Source organism: Canis lupus, chromosome 33, assembly GCF_003254725.2.
Source record: "Canis lupus dingo isolate Sandy chromosome 33, ASM325472v2, whole genome shotgun sequence".
NCBI lineage: Eukaryota > Metazoa > Chordata > Mammalia > Carnivora > Canidae > Canis > Canis lupus.
The window spans coordinates 7985292-8004429 of record NC_064275.1 but is presented as its reverse complement, the minus strand read 5'-3'; the positions used below and the strand labels follow the sequence as shown (position 1 = coordinate 8004429).

Sequence of the window (19138 nt, the reverse complement as noted above, 5' to 3'; positions counted from 1 at the left end):
TGACTGGGTGTGCGGAGATACCAACACCAGACACTTCAGCCTCGCCGGAAGGGATCCTACCTCGTGATCCTGACCACTCCCACCGCTCTCAAGGTCGACAGGATTACTCCCTGGGTCCATTACACACACATCCGACCAGCTGACCCACACACCGTTCTCACGGACTTTGTTACAGAATGGAAAAGCCAACCAGACAAGGACAATCCTCTAAAGCTAAGACTGCTCCGTTCTCACTTATTTCCCACCTCCAAGACTCCCTAGTCCGAGGTTGTCCTTCAAAATAGAAGGGGATTAGAATTAGTCTTCTTACAACAAAGGGTTGGGGGGGTTATGTGCTGCCTTAACTGTAAATAAGAGCGAGAACAGCAACAAGGTTGGTGAGAATCCTGGTTTAATCATTCCCATGGCTCACTCTGAGAGCAACCTGGACCCATGATTGGGTCCTGCATAGGATCCTCTGAAAAAGGGGGGAATGTGGGACCCAGGAAATTGAACAAAATCCCCTACCCCTGGACAAGCAGAGCAGGACTGACTCTATTTTGGGCTGTACCCGCCTTGTGCTGACCTGCTTATTACTTAGCGCACTGCCCCGCCCTAATCAAAGACCAGGGCACACCCTAACTGGAAATCCGGGGCAGCGGACCAGCATGACTGTGCAACTTTCTGCATATCTCTTTGGCCACTGGCCCCTATAAAGTTGCTAAGCCTTGGGCAGCCCCAGTGGCGCAGCGGTTTAGTGCTGCCTGCTGCCCAGGGCGTGATCCTGGGGACCTGGGATCGAATCCCGCGTCGGGCTCCTGCATGGAGCCTGTTTCCCCTTCCTCCTGTGTCTCTGCCTCTCTCTCTACGTCTATCATAAGTAAATAAATAAATCTTTAAAACAAACAAACAAAATAAAGTTGCTAAGCCTCTTAGTCTCGGGGTCCAAGTCCCTGCTCCACTGCGTCGGGTATACTTGGACCCACGCTCGAGCTTGTAAATAAAATAAACCCTCGTGTGATTGCATCGGTGTTGGCTCCTTGGCAGTTTCTTGGATTTGCGATCTTGGGCACAACAATAATGAGTAAAAGTATTGTGTGTAAAGATTTCATTCATTCTTTGGCTATTTTAATTAATACCAAATTGTTTCCCCAATGATTTCTATCAATTTATTTTTTTAAAATTGATTTTATTGATACATTATTGACAAAACATTGTACTAGCTTTATTTTTTTTTTGTACTAGCTTTAAATATACAACATATCAATTGATATATGTTTATATTGTAAAATTATTAACACAGTAAGTTTATTTAACGCCCTCAGCATGCATAGTTAAATTTCTTTTCTTGTAATGAGAACTTCTGGGGTCTACTGTTTTAGCAACATTCAAATGTATAATACACTATTGTTAACTGTAGTCACCATACTGTATGTAAATGATACTTGTCTTACAGCTAGAAACTTGTATTCTTTTTTACCACCTTCACCCATTTTCACTCACTTCTCTCCAGCCTCCCCACCCCCTGCTACTACCAATCTGCCGGCTGTATTTAAGTGTTGTTGTTGTTGTTTTTTTTAAACTAAAACAGTTGATGATATTCACATTTTGGGATAAAAATGAAAACTATGTTGTTGTTTTTTTGGTGTGTATGGGGGGTCCCACTAACTACCTTGCAAAAACTATTCTCTCTTTGATAGGAAGGGGGAGCATGCTGTTAGAAAACACCCAAAGTCACAGCACCATGACCTCCTGTTGGAAGTAGAACAAGTAATATAAAATGGATATAAAGAGGTTCCCACCTCTTCGTTTCTGTCTGATTGAGTAAATCCTGGCCAAGTGGCCACCATCATGGAATGGGTAGGAGGTCTCAACATTGGAGGCCCAGGCATCATTGGTATGTGGCTTCCCAGAGGCGGCTTCATTCCTGGTGTAGGTCCCCTTGCATCATTCCACAAGGAGGAAGGCCCATTATTGGCATCGTGGGTCCCCTTTATGGGAAGTTGGCATCATACCAGGGCAAGTAAGACCCAGGAGACTGGGGAGGAGTGGGATCATTGCTCCTGCTGGAGGAGGAGCAGAGAATTGCCTAAGAGTTATCATGAAATATAGCAGTTATTTTGTTGATCAGGCTCTGAGCCTGCTCTTCTATCCATTTCTGATAGTAGTTTTTCACATTCTCTTTGTGTTTCCTACCACTGTACTGTGTTTTTCTGATGGAGAGTTATGGATGAGGTTATGTGTTGGCAATAGTAATAAAGCTTGGGCATGTTGCTCTGCAGGCTTTTGGCCACTACATGGTGTTTTTTTTTTTTTTTTTGTTGTTGTTGTTTTATTTTGTTTTTAAAGATTTCACATGTAGGTGAGGTCATACAGTATTTGTCTTTCTCTGACTTATTTCACTTAGCATAATGCCCTCAGGTTCCATCCATGTTCTTGCAGATGGCAGGATTTCCCTCTTACTTTGTAGCTGAATAACTCTATGTGTCCTGTTTTCTTCATCTACTCATCTGACAGTGGACACTTAGGTTGTTTCCATGTCTTGGGTATTAGTGTTGATATCTTTTTGAGATAATGATATTTAATGAGCATAAATACCCAGAAGTGGAATAGCTGGATCATATGGCAGTTCTATTTAATTTTTTGAGGAACCTCCATATTGTTTTCCATAGTGGTTGCACCAATTTACATTGCTACCAACAGTGCTCAGGATTCCCTTTTCTCTATATTCTTGCAACATGTATTATTAGGGTTTTTACCTTTGGTAATAATCACTCTGATGGGTATGAGGTGATATCTCATTGTGGTTTTAATTTACATTTCCGTAACGACTAATGATGTTGGACTCCTTTTCATGTACCAGTTGGCCATGTGTATGTCTTCTTTGGAAAAATGTCTATTTAGTTCCTCTGCCCAATCTTTTTTTTTAAGCTCCATGCTCACTGTAGAGCTCAAAATGGGGATTGAACTCAGCACCCCGAGATCAGGCCCCAAGCTGAGATCAATAATTGAATGCTTAACCAACTGAACTACCTAGGCACCCCACTCTGCCCATTTTTTTAATAGAAACTTTTCTATTGAGTTGTGTGAGTTCTTTATATATTTTGGATATTAATCCCTTATTAGATAATATGGTTTGTAAATATTTTCTCCCATTTTATGTATTGCCTTTTCATTTGAGTGATGGTTTTAATCGCTGTGCAGAAGCCTTTTACTTTTGTTTCAGGATTCCAGAGTTCTTGTCTCATGGAGCTGGAAATGTATCTTGTGGACACAACAAAAGACTGAAGTGAAGGTTTATTAAGTGAAAGTGAGAACAGAAAGGGGAAAAAAAGCTCTCTAAAATCAGAAGGATCCCAGATGGGTTGCCACACAGGGCTTTGATGGTTAGTCTTTTATAGAAAACTGACCAGGGAACTTGGTAAATATTTTGTCAATAGCAGAGTGGATTTGTAAGTATCATGAGAATATCCTGTATATATTTGGAACCAGTATTGTGGATTGGAAAATAAGAGAATGTCCTGTTTATATTTAGAAGGATGGAGATGTTCCCTTCTCCTTGGTTAATATCTCATTTATAACATTTCTCCAAATCTGGGATTTCTGTAAGCCTGGTTATGTAGCCCCCTGCCTGTCTCTCCCTACCTACTCTTGGTTGTCCCTTACTCAGTTTGATGTAGCCTTACTTGTTTCTCCTTTCTCTATTGCCATAAATTAATCAACCATATATGTATGGATTTATTCCTGGCTCTCGATTCTAAGTCTCTTTTTATACCATATCATACTATTTTAGTTACTATAGCTTTGTAATATAGTTTGAAATCAGGAAGTTTTATCTTTTCAAAAAACTAGGTCTTACTTGTGTTGATCTTTTTTAAAAATATATATTTTTAAAAATTTATTTATTAGAAATAGGGGAGGCAGAGAATCTCAAGCAGAATCCCCACTGAGCACAGAGCCCAATGTGGGGCTCGATGTGGGGCTTGAACTCAAGATCCATGAAATCATGACCTGAGCTGAAACGGAGACTCACATGCTTAACCAGCTGAGCCACTCAAGTGCCCCGTGTTGATCTTTTCTATTGCTTTTCTTGTTTTTGTTATTTCTGCTCTGATTTTTGTTATTTCCTTCTTCTAACTTTGGGCTTAGTTCTTATTGTAGTTCTATGAGATATAAAGTGAAGTTGTTTATTGGAGTTCTTCTTTCTTGGTGTAGGCATTTATCATTACAAGCTTCTTTCTTAGAATTCTTTTTGTAGCATTCAGTAAGATTTGATATGTTGTACTTAGATTTTTATTTGCTTTGAGGTATTTTTTTGAGCTCCTCCTTGATTTTTTTCTTTGACAGCTTGTTCAGGAGCATATTGTTTCATCTCCATATATTTGTGAATATTCTAACTTTCTCCTATTACTGGTTTTTAGTTTAATATTATTGTGGTTAAAGATAGTTGGTATGATTTTAATTTTTATTAGATTTGCTAAGGCTTATTTATGTGGTCTGTCATATGACTTATGATTGTCATACAATTTGGGTGTTCTGTATGCACTTGAAAAGAATTGCATATTCTGATGGTATTGAATGACATGTTCTATAAATGAATGTTAGGTCTAGTTAGTCTAAAGTATGGCTTTAGTCCAACATTTTCTTGTAGATTTTTTTGTCTGTATGATTTATCCATTGCTCAAAGTATTGAAGTCCTCTGCTAATACTGTATTGTTTTCATTAATAGTAATGTGCTCATCATTTCAAAACTTGTTTTTCACACCTTATATTTTTATATATTTAATGAGTACCTTGTAATTTAAGTTATTCCTTCTGTAGGTAAAATTGGTTACCATACTCCAAACTTTATTTTTTTTTTTCCAAACTTTATTTTGTACTTAGTTTTTGGTATGTGAACCATGCTTGAAACATAGTAACAAATACCTTTGGATTTTTTTTTTTTTTTGATTACATATAGATGTGCTTGTCCTATACTTCTGTTCATGGAGTTTTTACTTTTTAAACCTCTTTGGAGTATTTAATATCTGTATTATTCTTTTGCTGTTTTTGCATGTGCCCAATCCTGTGGTATCCATATCTTTTTTTCTCCCAAAGAAATAGGAAAAGTTTAATAGTAGAAAAGGGATAAGAACTTTTGTCTCAAATCTTAGTTCAATATTCTTTTTTCTGTTCAGATCATATACACTGCTATATGGTACTGTATTTGTAACCTGTAAAACTGGATTTTTATCTTGAATATATATCAACTGCCTCCTTAATTCACTTGGATATAGAAGTATTGAATGTAATATGATTTTCTTTTGCAGGGGTTCCCAACCAAGTAAGACAGTAGATAATAATTATGCGAAGAAGGCTTCACACACTAAAGAAAAGGAAAGAGATGATGATGGCATTTCTCTTGTAATGTCTGATGCTCAACCTAAAGGTTTGTGAACATTAGAAAATTGTTGTCATTTGAATTTTTGTCTTTTGCATTTCTGCAGATGTTTAAGTTATAGTTAACTTTATTTAATCTTATATTTAAAAGATCTCTGAAAGTAAAGGGAAGTTATTTAGCAACACAAAATTGCTAAATTTTTTGTTTGTGCACTGTAGAATACATTTCTTCATTTATTAAGTCTAAGTTAAATTTGAATATTATTTCTTTTTTTGTTGTTGTTGGGTTTGGGGATAGAGCTATATAGTTTAGCTACTTGTAAGTGTTGTTTCCATGGATATGTCTGCTAACTTGATTATTATTCTTAACTTCCCACTGTCTATCCTCCTATGATGTACATTCTTTATTCATTAGAATTTCTCTCAACTCTAGGAGGATGCCAGTACAAGCCACTATTAGCAAATTTAAAGGTAAATACATCCCAGACTTCTGAAAATTCATTTTAGGTCTCTTTGCATGTAGGCTTAATGAATTAACTTCTTTTCTCCTTTTTGTCCTTTTTTTAAGGTTTTGAAGTGCTTTACAAAAATTTGCACCAAAACAATTCACTACATTAGTCAGGTGTGGAACTAACATTTTTAGGGATCGCTCTGCTCTGATTGCTTGAAACTAGTTGAGACACTTCGTTTTCTGATTGATTTCATAAATCATTCACTAGAAAAGATGGTTCTTTAATGACACTATGCAAAAATTCTTTGTACGTCATTTGAAACATAGCTATTTACAATTTTTATTGGCCTTTTTCAAGAAAGCTAAAAAGAAACTAGACTAATAACCAGCTTCAACTCTTGTGAGAACAAGCTAGAGAAAGCAGTGTAACTGTAGACATATCTTTCAGTTAGTCACTAAGCACTAGGTACATATAATGAAAGACATTTATTTTCTTATGGATTGTACTTTTCCCAGAAATAATTTTCATTAATTACCAAATAAAAAGTATTTGTTCAAGTGATCTCACTTCATACTATCTAGATACTGTTAAACCCTCACATTCTACTGATTTCCCGTATAGAGTAGGAATAGTTGAATAAAAACCTTCTTATTTGTGCCATTCAGTATTACTTTAAAGTCACAGTGGACTTTTAGACTTAGGGGAAAAAAATGCATGATAAAAGAAACACTTTATAGTTTCTTAGTACCCTTGAGGGTCCTCTTCAGAGATAAAGTGTTTTTAAGAAAAGTAGCTACTGAAACTTAATTGAAACTCACCATGTTTCCATCCTATGGATAATTGTATCCAATACCAGTTTTTTTGTTTTGCTTTTTAGAGAGAGAAAGGGGGAGAAGAGTGGAGGGAGAGGGAGAGGGAGTCTTTTTTTTTTTAATTTATTTTTTTATTAAAAACATTTTTTTTTGAGAGAGTACGGGAATGGATTGGGGGAGAGGGAGACAGAGAATCTTAAGCATGCTGCACACGCAGTGTGGAGCTGGATGTGGTGTTCAGTCTCATGACCCTGAGATCACAACCTGAGCTGAAATCAAGTCAGATTCTTAACTGATTGAGCCACCCAGTCATCTCCTCCATACCAGTTTTTTAACATAAGCCCATATATTAATGGGAATTCTGAATTAAACTCCCAAGTATACCATTCTTTTATAGTACATTGTTTTGTGAAATTTACTTTTCTGAAAATAGTATATGTATATATATATATATACACACACACACATACATAAATATGAAAGATTTTATTTTTAAGTAATCTCTAAACCTAACTTTGGGCTCAAACTCTGAGATCAGAACTGTACTGACAGAGCCACCCAGCCACCCCAATATATTGGACATATTTAGCATTTTTTGGTTTACAAGAATTTGTCACTTCTGTAATTTTATATACTGGTAATATTTGTGAGTTAATTTGTATATATTATGTAGGTAGGGTACTATTTTTATAATGGCAAGCTGTAATAAATTTATTCTGGTTTTCCATGAGATAGCCTTGACTGATGTGTAAATAAAGTGTTTGAGGGAAAACTCCTGTATAATAGGATTTTTTTTAAAAGATTTTATTTATTTATTCATAGACACAGAGAGAGAGAGAGGGGCAGAGACAGGCAGAGGGAGAAGCAGGCTCCATGCAGGGAGCCCGATGTGGGACTTGGTCCCGGGTCTCCAGGGTCACACCCCAGGCTGCAGGTGGCGCCAAACCGCTGCACCACCGGGGCTGCCCAGATTTTTTTTTCAAGCCCCTTTCCTTTCCTCAGTCTATTTGCTATAATGTTTTTGTTCAGAAATGGTAATTTGGTAGAGCATTTATATGTAGAAATTGTATTTGACTACCTTTCCGGTTTATGAAATTACCAAAAAAAAAAAAGCTATTGTGCTTTTCAAAATACTATGTTGATGATTTCAGGGGAGATTTTATTTTTCTTGGGGAGGGAATCAGAAGTGTTTTCTTTGGAAATTGAAAGACTGTTGACCATTTGGAGTTTTGTCCTCAATCCTGTCCCAATGCCTGCTTTTAAGAAATGACAAAGAGACACTATAAATGTTAGTTATTAGGTGTCTGTGAAGTGAGAATAAAAGCAAGGAATAGTTCGAAGAGAAGGTGGGTATTGGAGATCTTTGAATGAATGGATAGGTCAGGCCAGTAAGTGTTACATGAATTATAAGCAGTGAATTGAAGAAGCTGCTTTGGAACTTTGTTTATATAAACTTTGAGTTGGTACTTATATAGATTCCCAAAGCAATATAATTCAGGATACCTTTCAGTTACTTAGGTAGAACCTTTTGGGAAGGTATTTTTGTATAGTACAAATATTTGATAACTGAAATACTAAGCATTTTTAGTAATAATTGACATAGGTTCCAAATAATTCTTAGTTGATTTACAAAAGGGAACATTTCTTTATCTGTAGGGTGGTAGATTTATTGGAGAGTTAAAATGAGCTCTTGATTTTTAAAAAGAAGATAGCTGTGTGAATGACCACATATTATATATAGTCTGCTGAGGAAAAATATTTTGGCTTCTTTTTAAAGAACAGTGATTAATGCTCATATTTATTGTCTCTTCACTTAAAAATACATGTATATAACATTTAAATTTTAAAAATACAACTAATTTCTAAAATCACAATAAATTATCAAAATGTTTAAAATGAGAATTTTCCAAATTTTATTAATACTCCCCCCCTTTTTTGTATTACAGTCAAATGTAATTACAGGAAAAGGAATAAACATAGTTTGATTGTTTTGCTTTGGTTACTAAAGAATATACACTTTAATATATTTTCCTCATCTCATATTTATAGTACAATGGATATTTACTTTGTGTATGCAACTTAAAATAGGGCATTTCTTTATATTCATCCATGTCAGTATGAGAATTTAGCAGTGAACGTCTCTTTAGATTAGTTTTGGAAGTTGTACAGCAATTTTGATGTTTATTTGAGCTCTTCTTTTTTTAAAATTTTTAAAGGATTTTATTTATTTGTTCATGAGAGACACAGAAAGAGGCAGATACAGGCAGAGGGAGAAGCAGGCTCCATGCAGGGAGCCCCATGTGGGACTCGATCCCAGAACTTCAGGATCATATCCTGAGCCAAAGGCAGATGCTCAACCGCTGAGCCACCCAGGTGTCCCAATTTGAGCTCTTCTAAAAGGAATTCTTTTTGTACTTTTTGGCCATATTTATGTTTCTCTTGTTTTTTAAGACCTCAATAGTGGAAGTAGAGGTTGTGATCATCTTGAAGAGGGGAGCAGAAATAAAGATGATACATTTTCTGATTCAAAAATGGAACCCGCTCTGACCTCCAGGAAGAGAAAGAAAAGGCTTAGAAGTAATTTGCCTTATTCTCATAATTCTACTTCTTCCTTGTTTGAATCAGCAGAACAGATAGTAAGTAGAAGTATTTAGATATCATATGAAATAATTTATGGTATGATAAAAATGAGTTGACTGTGGCCAAAAAATGTTCTTATAGCTTTCTGCTTTTAATCATTAGATTTCTTTCTTTTCTTTGCCTATTTTTTTATTTTGTTTGATTTTTTAAAAATAACTTAGATGTTTTTCAGTAGAATAGCTATTGGAACAAATTTCAAAAATTATGAACAAATAAAAAAAGTTAAAAATGCTTCTTCTCTGATAGCACTCTTTAGTTTGGTATATATCCATCAGGCTTGTTCTATTTTGTTTTCCTTTTTTTTAACCAGATATTATTAATACTCTAGTTATAGTGTCCAGCCAATTGCTTTTTCTTTTTTTTTTTTTGCTTTTTCATATATTGTGTAAAATTATTATCAGATTTCTTTTATCAGTAGTTTACTTACCAACTTCTTTAAGACTCTCTACCTAGAGTTTAGGGAATTTGTTGAAAGTGAAGAATTACTCTACTTCATACACACACTACCTATTTTCAAAACGTAGTATACAGTTAGTAAATGTACAAGAAGATAACCTTTTTACTCCTTTAATTTACAAGGTCTTTTAGGACTTTTCAGTATCTTGAGTTATAAACATGGTTTAGGTTTAAACAGTAAGAGAGATGTGAAGGCAGTGATTGATTTGATAGTTTTTAAAATTGTTATCCTCTTAAATTTTTAATTTTTTGCTTTTGTTTATAAAGTCACATGATGTCATTTGGCCTCATTACTTTTACAAGATAAAACTGTAAAAAGAAATTCTTCTTATTCTAAAGTTGACTTAAGTTCTACAAGTTATACCCGTAAATATGGGAATTTCCACATCTCAGCCTTTTAAAAAAACGTTTAAGTGTCTGGTAGGACGACCAGATTCTGTCTCTTTACTTGGAAGACCCTAACAAGAGTAATACAGTATAATTGTGCAGTTTCCAATCCCTGTAGTTAAAGAAATTTTATAATATTTTTACTTTTATATTCTTCTTTAGGAATTTAAACTTTAAAAAATTCTTTAGCCAAATTTGACATGCTAATTTTCTGTATGTATTTATATTCAGAAAAAACAAGAAAATGACTCAACAGTATCTGCTGAATTTAAAAAGTCAAGTGAAAACTATCAAGACTCAAAAGTGCTTGAAGAAATTACACCTGAACCTATAGAAAGCAATATTGCTAAACTATCTTCACTTAATAGTCAGGAGTTGGCTTTGAGTGCTGCTCCGAAAAGTTCCTCTGTTGACTGTTCAACCACTGAAAATTTTGAGAACTCTATGTCCACTGATACTGTGGGGGAGTCTACCCTGCTTGAGAAGGATGAGAATGAGTTGAATGCAATAGAAAAGCCTGTTTTAAGTGAACACAGTGAGGGGAACCAGTCTTTGATATCAGTAGAACCAAGTAAGTAACAGGATTATAATGTTTTTTAATTTTCTCTGCTTTACTTGTTCTATTTCTTCCCTCAGATTTTTCTGGGGCAATAGCTGTTTATGACATTACTGTGGAATATATTAACTTTAGAAAAAGAAAACTTGGGGTTTAGGACTTTGTTCATGAGTTTTGTAATATTAATTTAGGTAAACAGTGGACTTAATATTTTTTTAAGAAGTTTTGAAAGTTTTTTTTTTAAAGGAATTGTGAACTGTGATTCATCTCAGTAGTTTTTTAAAAAATATTTAAATTCAATTTGCCAACATATTTTTTTTCAAGATTTATTTATTTTAGAGAGAGAGATGAGAGCTTGCTTGCATACATGTGTGCACACATTTGGGGGAGGTGCAGAGGGAGTGAATCTTCAAGCACATTCCCCGCTGAGCATGGAGCTCTCTGTGGGGCTCAATATCACAAGCCATGAGATCATGACCTGAACTGAAACTAACAGTTGGGTGCTGAACTGAGTGAGCCAGGTGTTCATCATCTCAGTAGTTTTTAAAAGGATTCTAAAAGGACCATTATTGTTGACATTTTGGTTGATGAAGTCGAAGTACAGAGTTTAAGTGCTACATGGTTATTGTCATTAATTTTAATTTAATTAATTTCAAGTATTTGATACACTCACATGGTTCAAACAAAAGTTTTGAATTTTTATTTTATTTTATTTTTTACTTATTTATGATAGTCACACACAGAGAGAGAGAGAGAGAGAGAGAGGCAGAGACATAGGCAGAGGGAGAAGCAGGCTCCATGCACCGGGAGCCCGACGTGGGATTCGATCCCGGGTCTCCAGGATCGCGCCCTGGGCCAAAGGCAGGCGCTAAACCGCTGCGCCACCCAGGGATCCCCAAACAAAAGTTTTAAAGGATATATAGTGAATAGTCTCCCACATCTCAGGCATCCATTGCTTCTTTTGGAGACAGCTAATGTAATAGGCATTAAAGTACAATTTATCTTTTTAAATTTTAATCTTAAACTTAATATTTTTTTACATTCAATACATTTTTACTGTTGTAGTCAGAACTTGTTCCTATATACTCCTCATGGCTTTATTCATTTTTAAATGTCTTCATCCTCCAGAAGGTAAGGTTTCAGATAATTGCCTAATAATAGCACTGATATGAAAATATTGTATATAACTAGTATAAATTAGATAATGAATGATAATCCAGTTTCTAAGTTGGACAGTTAGATGATTAAATTTTAATGAGATTATTAAAGGTATAGTGCATGAATTAGTAAGTTTTCATTGTGTGATTATTGTAACACATTTAAGAAATAATTTTTCCTTTCTAGTTGTTGTTTCTAGTGATGAAGAAGGACCTGTTGAACATAAAAGTTCAGAAATTCTTAAATTACAACCTAAGCAAGACCATGTCATCACTAATGAAAATGAGAGTGCTTCTGAATCAGCATTGTCAGAACTGCCATTGATTACACGTGAATCTGTACAGGTAATTTATTTCTGCTTTCTCATAGGTTAACAGTGAAATAGAGTTGACTAATAACTGTTTCTTTCATGAAGCAGAATAATGTAATAAAATTATGAAATTTCTTAGTTTAACTTTTGTTATAACTTTTATATTTGTTTGAAGGAAATATGTAATGGTCTTTATTTTGAAGTGGAAGAATTTCTTATTTTGGTCATTTATATTTTTTTTAATCTAAAACTGAATACTTTTTCTTTTTTTTAAAAACTGATTCTCATTGAACATTTAACTACTTTATCAGAGCATTTCCTAAAATTAAGCAGTTTCCAGTATTTATCTGTCTGGCCTTCCAGTAGTGTGGCTACTTAGAATTATTCCTTTTCCTCACTTGCAATTAAGGCAGAAGATGGAGAGGAAAGAACATGGTGTCTGGAGATTATAGATCTGTGTTCAAATCCTGGCCCTGGTGCTCGCTTCGGCAGCACATATACAAATCCTGGCCCTGTCATTTAACTTCTTTAAGCCTGAGTTTCCTCATAAGTTAAATGAGGATGATAATACCTACCTCGCAAGACTATATTGAATATTAAATGAAGTAACATATGAAAGCATTTAGAATAGTGTCATAAACCAATCAGTTTGGTAAGTCCATTGTCTTTTCCTTCTTACAGAAAATAATAAATGGAAATATCTCGGTTTAATATCAGCCAGTTGTGTTTTGACACAGTACTTAAAAAATTATAGCTCTAAAGTGAGGTACAAATCATTTTTTGTCAGTGTTCTTATCATCAGCCTCTTATTGCTCTATTTTAAAGAAATGATTATCAGTGATCACCAGTGTAGAACTGTGGTAAAACTTCTGTTGGTTTGTTTTTTCATATGGTCAGAGGCTGTTATTCTTTAGGATGTGATGAAGAATTAGGTCAGTTCTATAAAAATGTTTCGTGGTCTGATTATTATTTTTAAAGATTTTATTTATTTATTCATGAGAGAGAGAGAGGCAGACACACAGGCAGAGGGAGAAACAGGCTCCATGCAGGGAGCCCGACGTGGGATTTGATCCTGGGTCTCCAGGATCATGCCCTGGGCTGAAGGCAGTGCTAAGCTGCTTAGCCACCCGGGCTGCCCTGGTGGTCTGATTATTGTTTCACTGGTGTTCCTTTGCATTTGGTGCTCTATATAGAGATCACCTTAGCATCTTTGTTTGGAAGTTTTGTTAAAATGTAACCATTTTTTGGCCAGTAGTGTACCTGACGGCTTAGTTGTATTTGTTATGAAAACCATGTTATTATTAATAATGAGTTCAAACTTTTTAGTGAATTATAGTTTCCTTGGCAGCATATAATTTGATAAGGCATTATGAAATGATCATATTATAAGAAAATAACATTTTTTGTAGAACTGATGGAATATGATTACAACTAAGCAGAAAATAATGTGAAGACCTACTAAGATCTATAGGTCAGCATACCTTAAAATCTCCATACCTTTCCTTGTTTGCAGTTTTAAATGAAGTGGTGAGAAGCGTGGGTTGGCGATTTTTAGGAGGCAGTTAATCTTTACAAACTGGGAGGCCCCAGTAATATATTCTTTTTATCCTGTAAGAAATTCTTTTTATCCTGTCTTCTCATTTTATCACTTAAAACACACACGGTTATCTGATTAGAGTCACCTGTAGTTGATTTGGTACTTATTCTTTAAGGGATAAGAAGAATACTAGAGTAAGCAATAAAAGATGAGAATGAAAAAAAAAGATGAGAATGATAAAGATTTTTATTAAGCAGATAAATGGCGTTGTGAGCTGGGTTAAGAATAATGAGTCCTACATATGTTTCAGATGAGGATTAATAACATTTTATAGAAGTAGAAGGAGAGTGAGTACATGTGCATAGTTGCCCTAGTGGTAATTAATTTTGTCATTAGTGATGTTAGGGTTAAAGAAGACTAATGTACAAAGAGTGGGCAAATGTGGAGTCGAAAATGTCATTTGGCAGTTTAAAATTCAGAAGAGATTGTAGGAAATAGCTGGTGCTAATACTTCCTAGTAGTATATTGTAATTTAAAAGCAGAGTTCTGTAGTTATTTGAGTGGAAGTGGTATGATTTTTGAGGTTTTAGATAACTGGTTGGCTATTTTCAGACATAGGACATAGAGTAAAACATAAAGATTTGATATAACAGATGGTCCTTAGGCACTTACATGCCTTCAAGTACATGACCTAAGAACATCATCTTGGTTTATGAAACAATTTTATGTGGTAGAAATAACCCTTGATCGAGAGATACAAATCTGGTTTTGACTTAGCTTTGCTTCACACTAACTTTATGATTTTGGGCAAGTCACTTAACCAATCCAAACATCTATTAGTTTTACTTATGAAATGAAGAAAAATCCAAACTACCTCACAGGATGATTGTGGTGATTAAGAGAGAGAATACATTTAGAAACTCATTTTAAACTAACTAACAACTACATAAATCTTAATTTATTTCCGTTGAGCTAAAAATGTATAAAGCCTATTAGGGAATATTAAATTTGAAATCATGACTTTGATGCAGAGGAAGATATATTTCTGGAGCTTAGGCCTATAGAATTTAAGATTCAATTATTAAGAGTAATTTTCTCAAGGTAAATCATATGCTTTTTAAGAAAAAAATCTAGATTACTATTTCTTCACAGTAAGAGCAGTATAAAGTTCTTTACAAATTTCATTAATAGCAATTTAAAGAAGTATTTGATTTTGAAAATCATTGTCAGCATTTGTGTAATACTTAGGGTTATATGCATTTTATAATTTGTTCCTTGTTAGGCTTCATCTGAATTATGTCCATATAAGCCTGTTATGGAAAACATTTCCTGTATTACACCTAGTAATGAGATGGATCTACACCTGGATTTTATATTTACTTCTGTTTATATTGGTAAAATAAAAGGAGCTTCTAAAGGTTGTGTTACAGTAAGTATATTTAATTTGTTTTTGTTTTTATTTTTTTAGTTTTGGATTATGGACAAGGCATTTACAGATTGTCCTTTTTTTGAAGTACAAATGAAAATGGAATTGAGATTAATTTTATATGAGACACTTTGAATATGTCATTATCCCTACTTTGAGACATGTCTAGAATTGGGAAATCCTAAAATCATAAGGGAAAATCCTAAAATTATAACTTTGACCCAACTATTCTAATGAAGATCATGTATGAAAAAAGATCGTATGTATTACTGATATTCAGTGGGCTTTTAAACTTACTTGGTGTTAGAGTCGATTTTTATTCAAGGTATGGTTGAGATCAAGAAGAAGAAATCTTATTATGCTGGTTTAAATTGTAAACTGAGTTCTTCAAATTCCTACATTTCTTTAAAGAGCTCCAGGAGTAGTTCTTAGACAGGGTTTTACTCAGTTCTTTTATTTTCTCACTATTTCTGCCTGTTAAAATTCTAACCATATTTTAAGGCTTTCTGAAAGACATCCTCTTCCAAGAGGCCTTTTTTCATTTCTCCTTTCTAGCTAGAAGTAACCTTTCCCTTTACTGTGTACTTAAAGCACTTTGTAATCTGTTTTAAGATTTATTTTGTGTGTTTATAATTGTTTATATTTTTGCTGAAATCTCTCCATTAGTCTTTAAGTATCTTGTGATGAAGAGCAATGCTTTTATTTGCTTTTACACCTTACATATATAGTTCAATCCTAAAAAGGCACTTAAAAGAAGATAGCATATGATTTAAGACATAAAGTAGCTGTTTATTTGGTGACCATGCAGGAGGATGGCCTAATTTCAAGTGTAAATCCAGCAAAATCTGGAATCTACAAATAATGATAACTTGTGATATAGTTAAAATTGTTCTTATTGAAAGCACAAGAACAATTTTAATATTCTCTGATCAGTAGTTTTTAGATATTAATGATTTTGGCTTGCCTGGAGTGATTTTACAGTTTTCTTTTCTTTAAGGAATTTCATTCATTTTTTTAATAATCTTTACTCCTCCACCCCTCCTATTTTACTTTTTTATTTTAAATTCAGTTTAGTCATTTTTTTTCCTGTTGAGTTCTTTGTAGTGGTAAAAAATTGGATAATATAAATATATGATAATAATTGAGTAATTGGGAAAGGAAAATCCAACATAAATATTTAGCAATGGGTTTTTATTAGTTAATAATATTAATTGTTTATTAGAGTTAGGTGGACTTGTTATGGGCCAAAAGTAGGACCAAACAAAAAACTACAATTGAGTAAAGAAACTGTTTTATTTATTTTATTTTATTTTATTTATTTTATTATTTTATTTTATTTTACAAATAATATCTATAATCTTGCTTATCCAGAGACATTTGACGTTAACTCTTTAGTGTATATCATCCCATATTCTTCATATTAGATATATTTATAGGTTTAAATCAAAAGTATATGACATAAATGCTGTTTTGTAACTTACCATTATTAAGTTAGTTCATGAATCTATTTTGGGATATTCAGGTTGTTTTATTTCCTGTTTGGACATTTTGATTGTCCTGGGGAGTGCATATATATATTCAATAAATGTCATAAAGTAGGTTTTCAAGTTTTGTTTCATGTTTGTTGGAACACTTCTTATGATTGAAATAAAAATTTAAATGTCTAATTAAAGGAAAGTGATTTAGTAAATCAAAAGCAAATATATGCAGGTAAAAAATACATATGTATATGAAGAAAGGCTGAGAGGAATTCTATAATATTAAAATAGTATGTTATTAAGGAGAGAGCATAAGCAATTTTAAAACTTAAAAATAATGAATAACATGAAAAGGGGAAAGAGAAAGTTAAAAGTCTTAAAGCTTTCAAGGATTCAAAAGACTATTCTTTTTTCAGACACAATTCATAATGCTTTGAAACTTAGAAATTAAAGACCTTTTTTTGTGGGGGAGTAAATAAGAGAATTACATTCAGTCATTTTCCAGATGTTTAATGTGTCTCTACTAATGTGTTGTTGTATATTAACTGGAGATCTTGTTCTCACTCTCATGATAGTTGTATTTTAGCAGAACTAGAAAAGTATCTATGGCGGAAAACTGTTTACGTATATTAGAGCCTATTTTCTTATAGTTGGACAATGACTGCTATTTTTTTTAACGTGGAGAAGGCTGCAATAGATGTGAACATTTCGTTATTTATTTCTCAACTTTCTTGATAGTAGGACAAAGGTTTATTAAACACATTGTGTTCAGAGAACCGTATTGGCTATTATAAGAAGTTATAAATAGATATGGTGTTTTGGAATTGGGTTTATCTTAACTCTCACAAAAAACATCTGTCTTACTTTCCCAAATGGAGATTAAATTTCTGCTGGGAATAGGGCTTTGCTTTGGGAGAGGTTATATGTTGGCTTAGTCATCATACAAAGGTGTAAATGAGTATGAGATCCTTGCCAGACTAAAGATTTGATGATATAGGACAAGAATACTTATTGTGGAAGAATGAGAGAGTAGTAACAAAATAGAGGCCAAGGTATATAGATACACTATTTCTAGTTCATAATTCTGTAATAATGTCTATAAAATCTCAAAAGCAAATATTCCATATATTTATTTTCTATAATTATTTACATTTGCTAAGATACATTTTTATGAGATTAAAGACATTGAATCATGTCAGATTTGGGCAAGGGAAAATATACACCAAATATATTTAGCAGTCGTGTGACAGACTAGTAAGGTGTATTTGACTGAATTGAACTAGATAATATACTTAGTCAGATGCTATTGTCTATTGATAAAAGCTCCTTTTGATTAAGGCTCTTACCTAAAGCTGACAGGGATTCAGTAAGTAACCAAAATTCACCTACTTACTGTTTGTATAAGTGGTAGAGATAATAGAGACAGAACTTGAACCCCAAGCTCAGCTTTTTTTTTTTTTTTTTAAGAGTTTATTTATTTATGAGAGACACGAAGAGAGAGAGGCAGAGACACAGGCAGAGGGAGAAGCAGGCTCCATGCAGGGAGTCCTATGTGGGACTTCATCTCAGGACTCTAGGATCACGCCCTGGGCTGAAGGCAGGTGCCAAACCGCCGAGCCACCCAGGGATCCCCCCAAGCTCAGGTTTTAATTCATGTGCCTCTTTGCTTGAATTTTATTTTAGTGGCTGACTTAGACTCTGAAATATGAGTTTTATATTTGTGAAGCTACAATATGAAATAATTTTTAAATTGGAAAAGAAATGAGTCACAGTAAACCTGTGGTTTCACTAGGCACTGTTTTCTACATATTTGGAATTCTCTTGATAGTTAATTGAGGTATTCATGTACAAAGACCATTTTTAATTTTGTTTTTGTGCTCACAGACTATACCCCTGGTGTGGTAAACAATTTCATAAATGTATTGATCAAAAGAGAAACCTAACTGAAGAATGAATAAGTCACGAATTCATTTGACATTAAATTGAAAAATGAACTTAAGAGCGCAACCTGTTTTAGATGGAACATGTAAGATTGTAGGTGCTCATGACCTTGAGAGTTGATTATAAAAGCAACTCTTAAGGTCAGATTTATACAAAAGATTCCTGGAGAAAATTAATGTCCTGGCACAGAAGGGGCAGAAAGAACAACTTGACTGAATCTTCCCTCAGAAGGGAATTTATAACATGGAAACAAAGATGAATGCTGGGAATGTCAACAAAGTCAAGAATCAAAGCCTGTTTTGTGGTTATTTACTAAAGTCACTGATACTATGGAGTTCTCTTGGCAGTTTCTTGGGATTTTGTCTTGTTTCTTCCATAAATATTCAGGAATCATTGTTGAAAAATATATTAAGTAAAGTTTTACTGATTTTTATAGATTAGCAGAGTTAAATTACATATGCAGGGTTCTTCCATAAAACTTTTTTTTCCAAAAAAAAAAAAAAAAAAGAGACAACTAAGTATTTACAGTGAAACATTTTCTTGGTTTTTTGATAAAAAGGTTTGAGCACTTTTATTTTTAAAGATTATACTTTAAAATAAAATTTAAATTTATTTCTGCACCCAGCA

At 33.7% G+C, this 19138-nt stretch overlaps 1 protein-coding gene across 5 annotated transcripts in view; it reads left to right on the top strand.

The window, feature by feature from the left end:
• The window catches only part of SENP7 (SUMO specific peptidase 7), a 140788-nt gene that overhangs the window by 90775 nt on the left and 30875 nt on the right, over positions 1-19138 (top strand). For all 5 annotated transcript variants that reach the window (XM_049105609.1, XM_049105613.1, XM_049105611.1 and 2 more), the window contains 5 exons: positions 5289-5407; positions 9074-9258; positions 10337-10676; positions 12006-12163; positions 14949-15095. In XM_049105609.1, coding sequence (XP_048961566.1) covers positions 5289-5407; positions 9074-9258; positions 10337-10676; positions 12006-12163; positions 14949-15095 — 949 coding nt within the window. The remainder of the gene's footprint in view (positions 1-5288; positions 5408-9073; positions 9259-10336; positions 10677-12005; positions 12164-14948; positions 15096-19138) is intronic.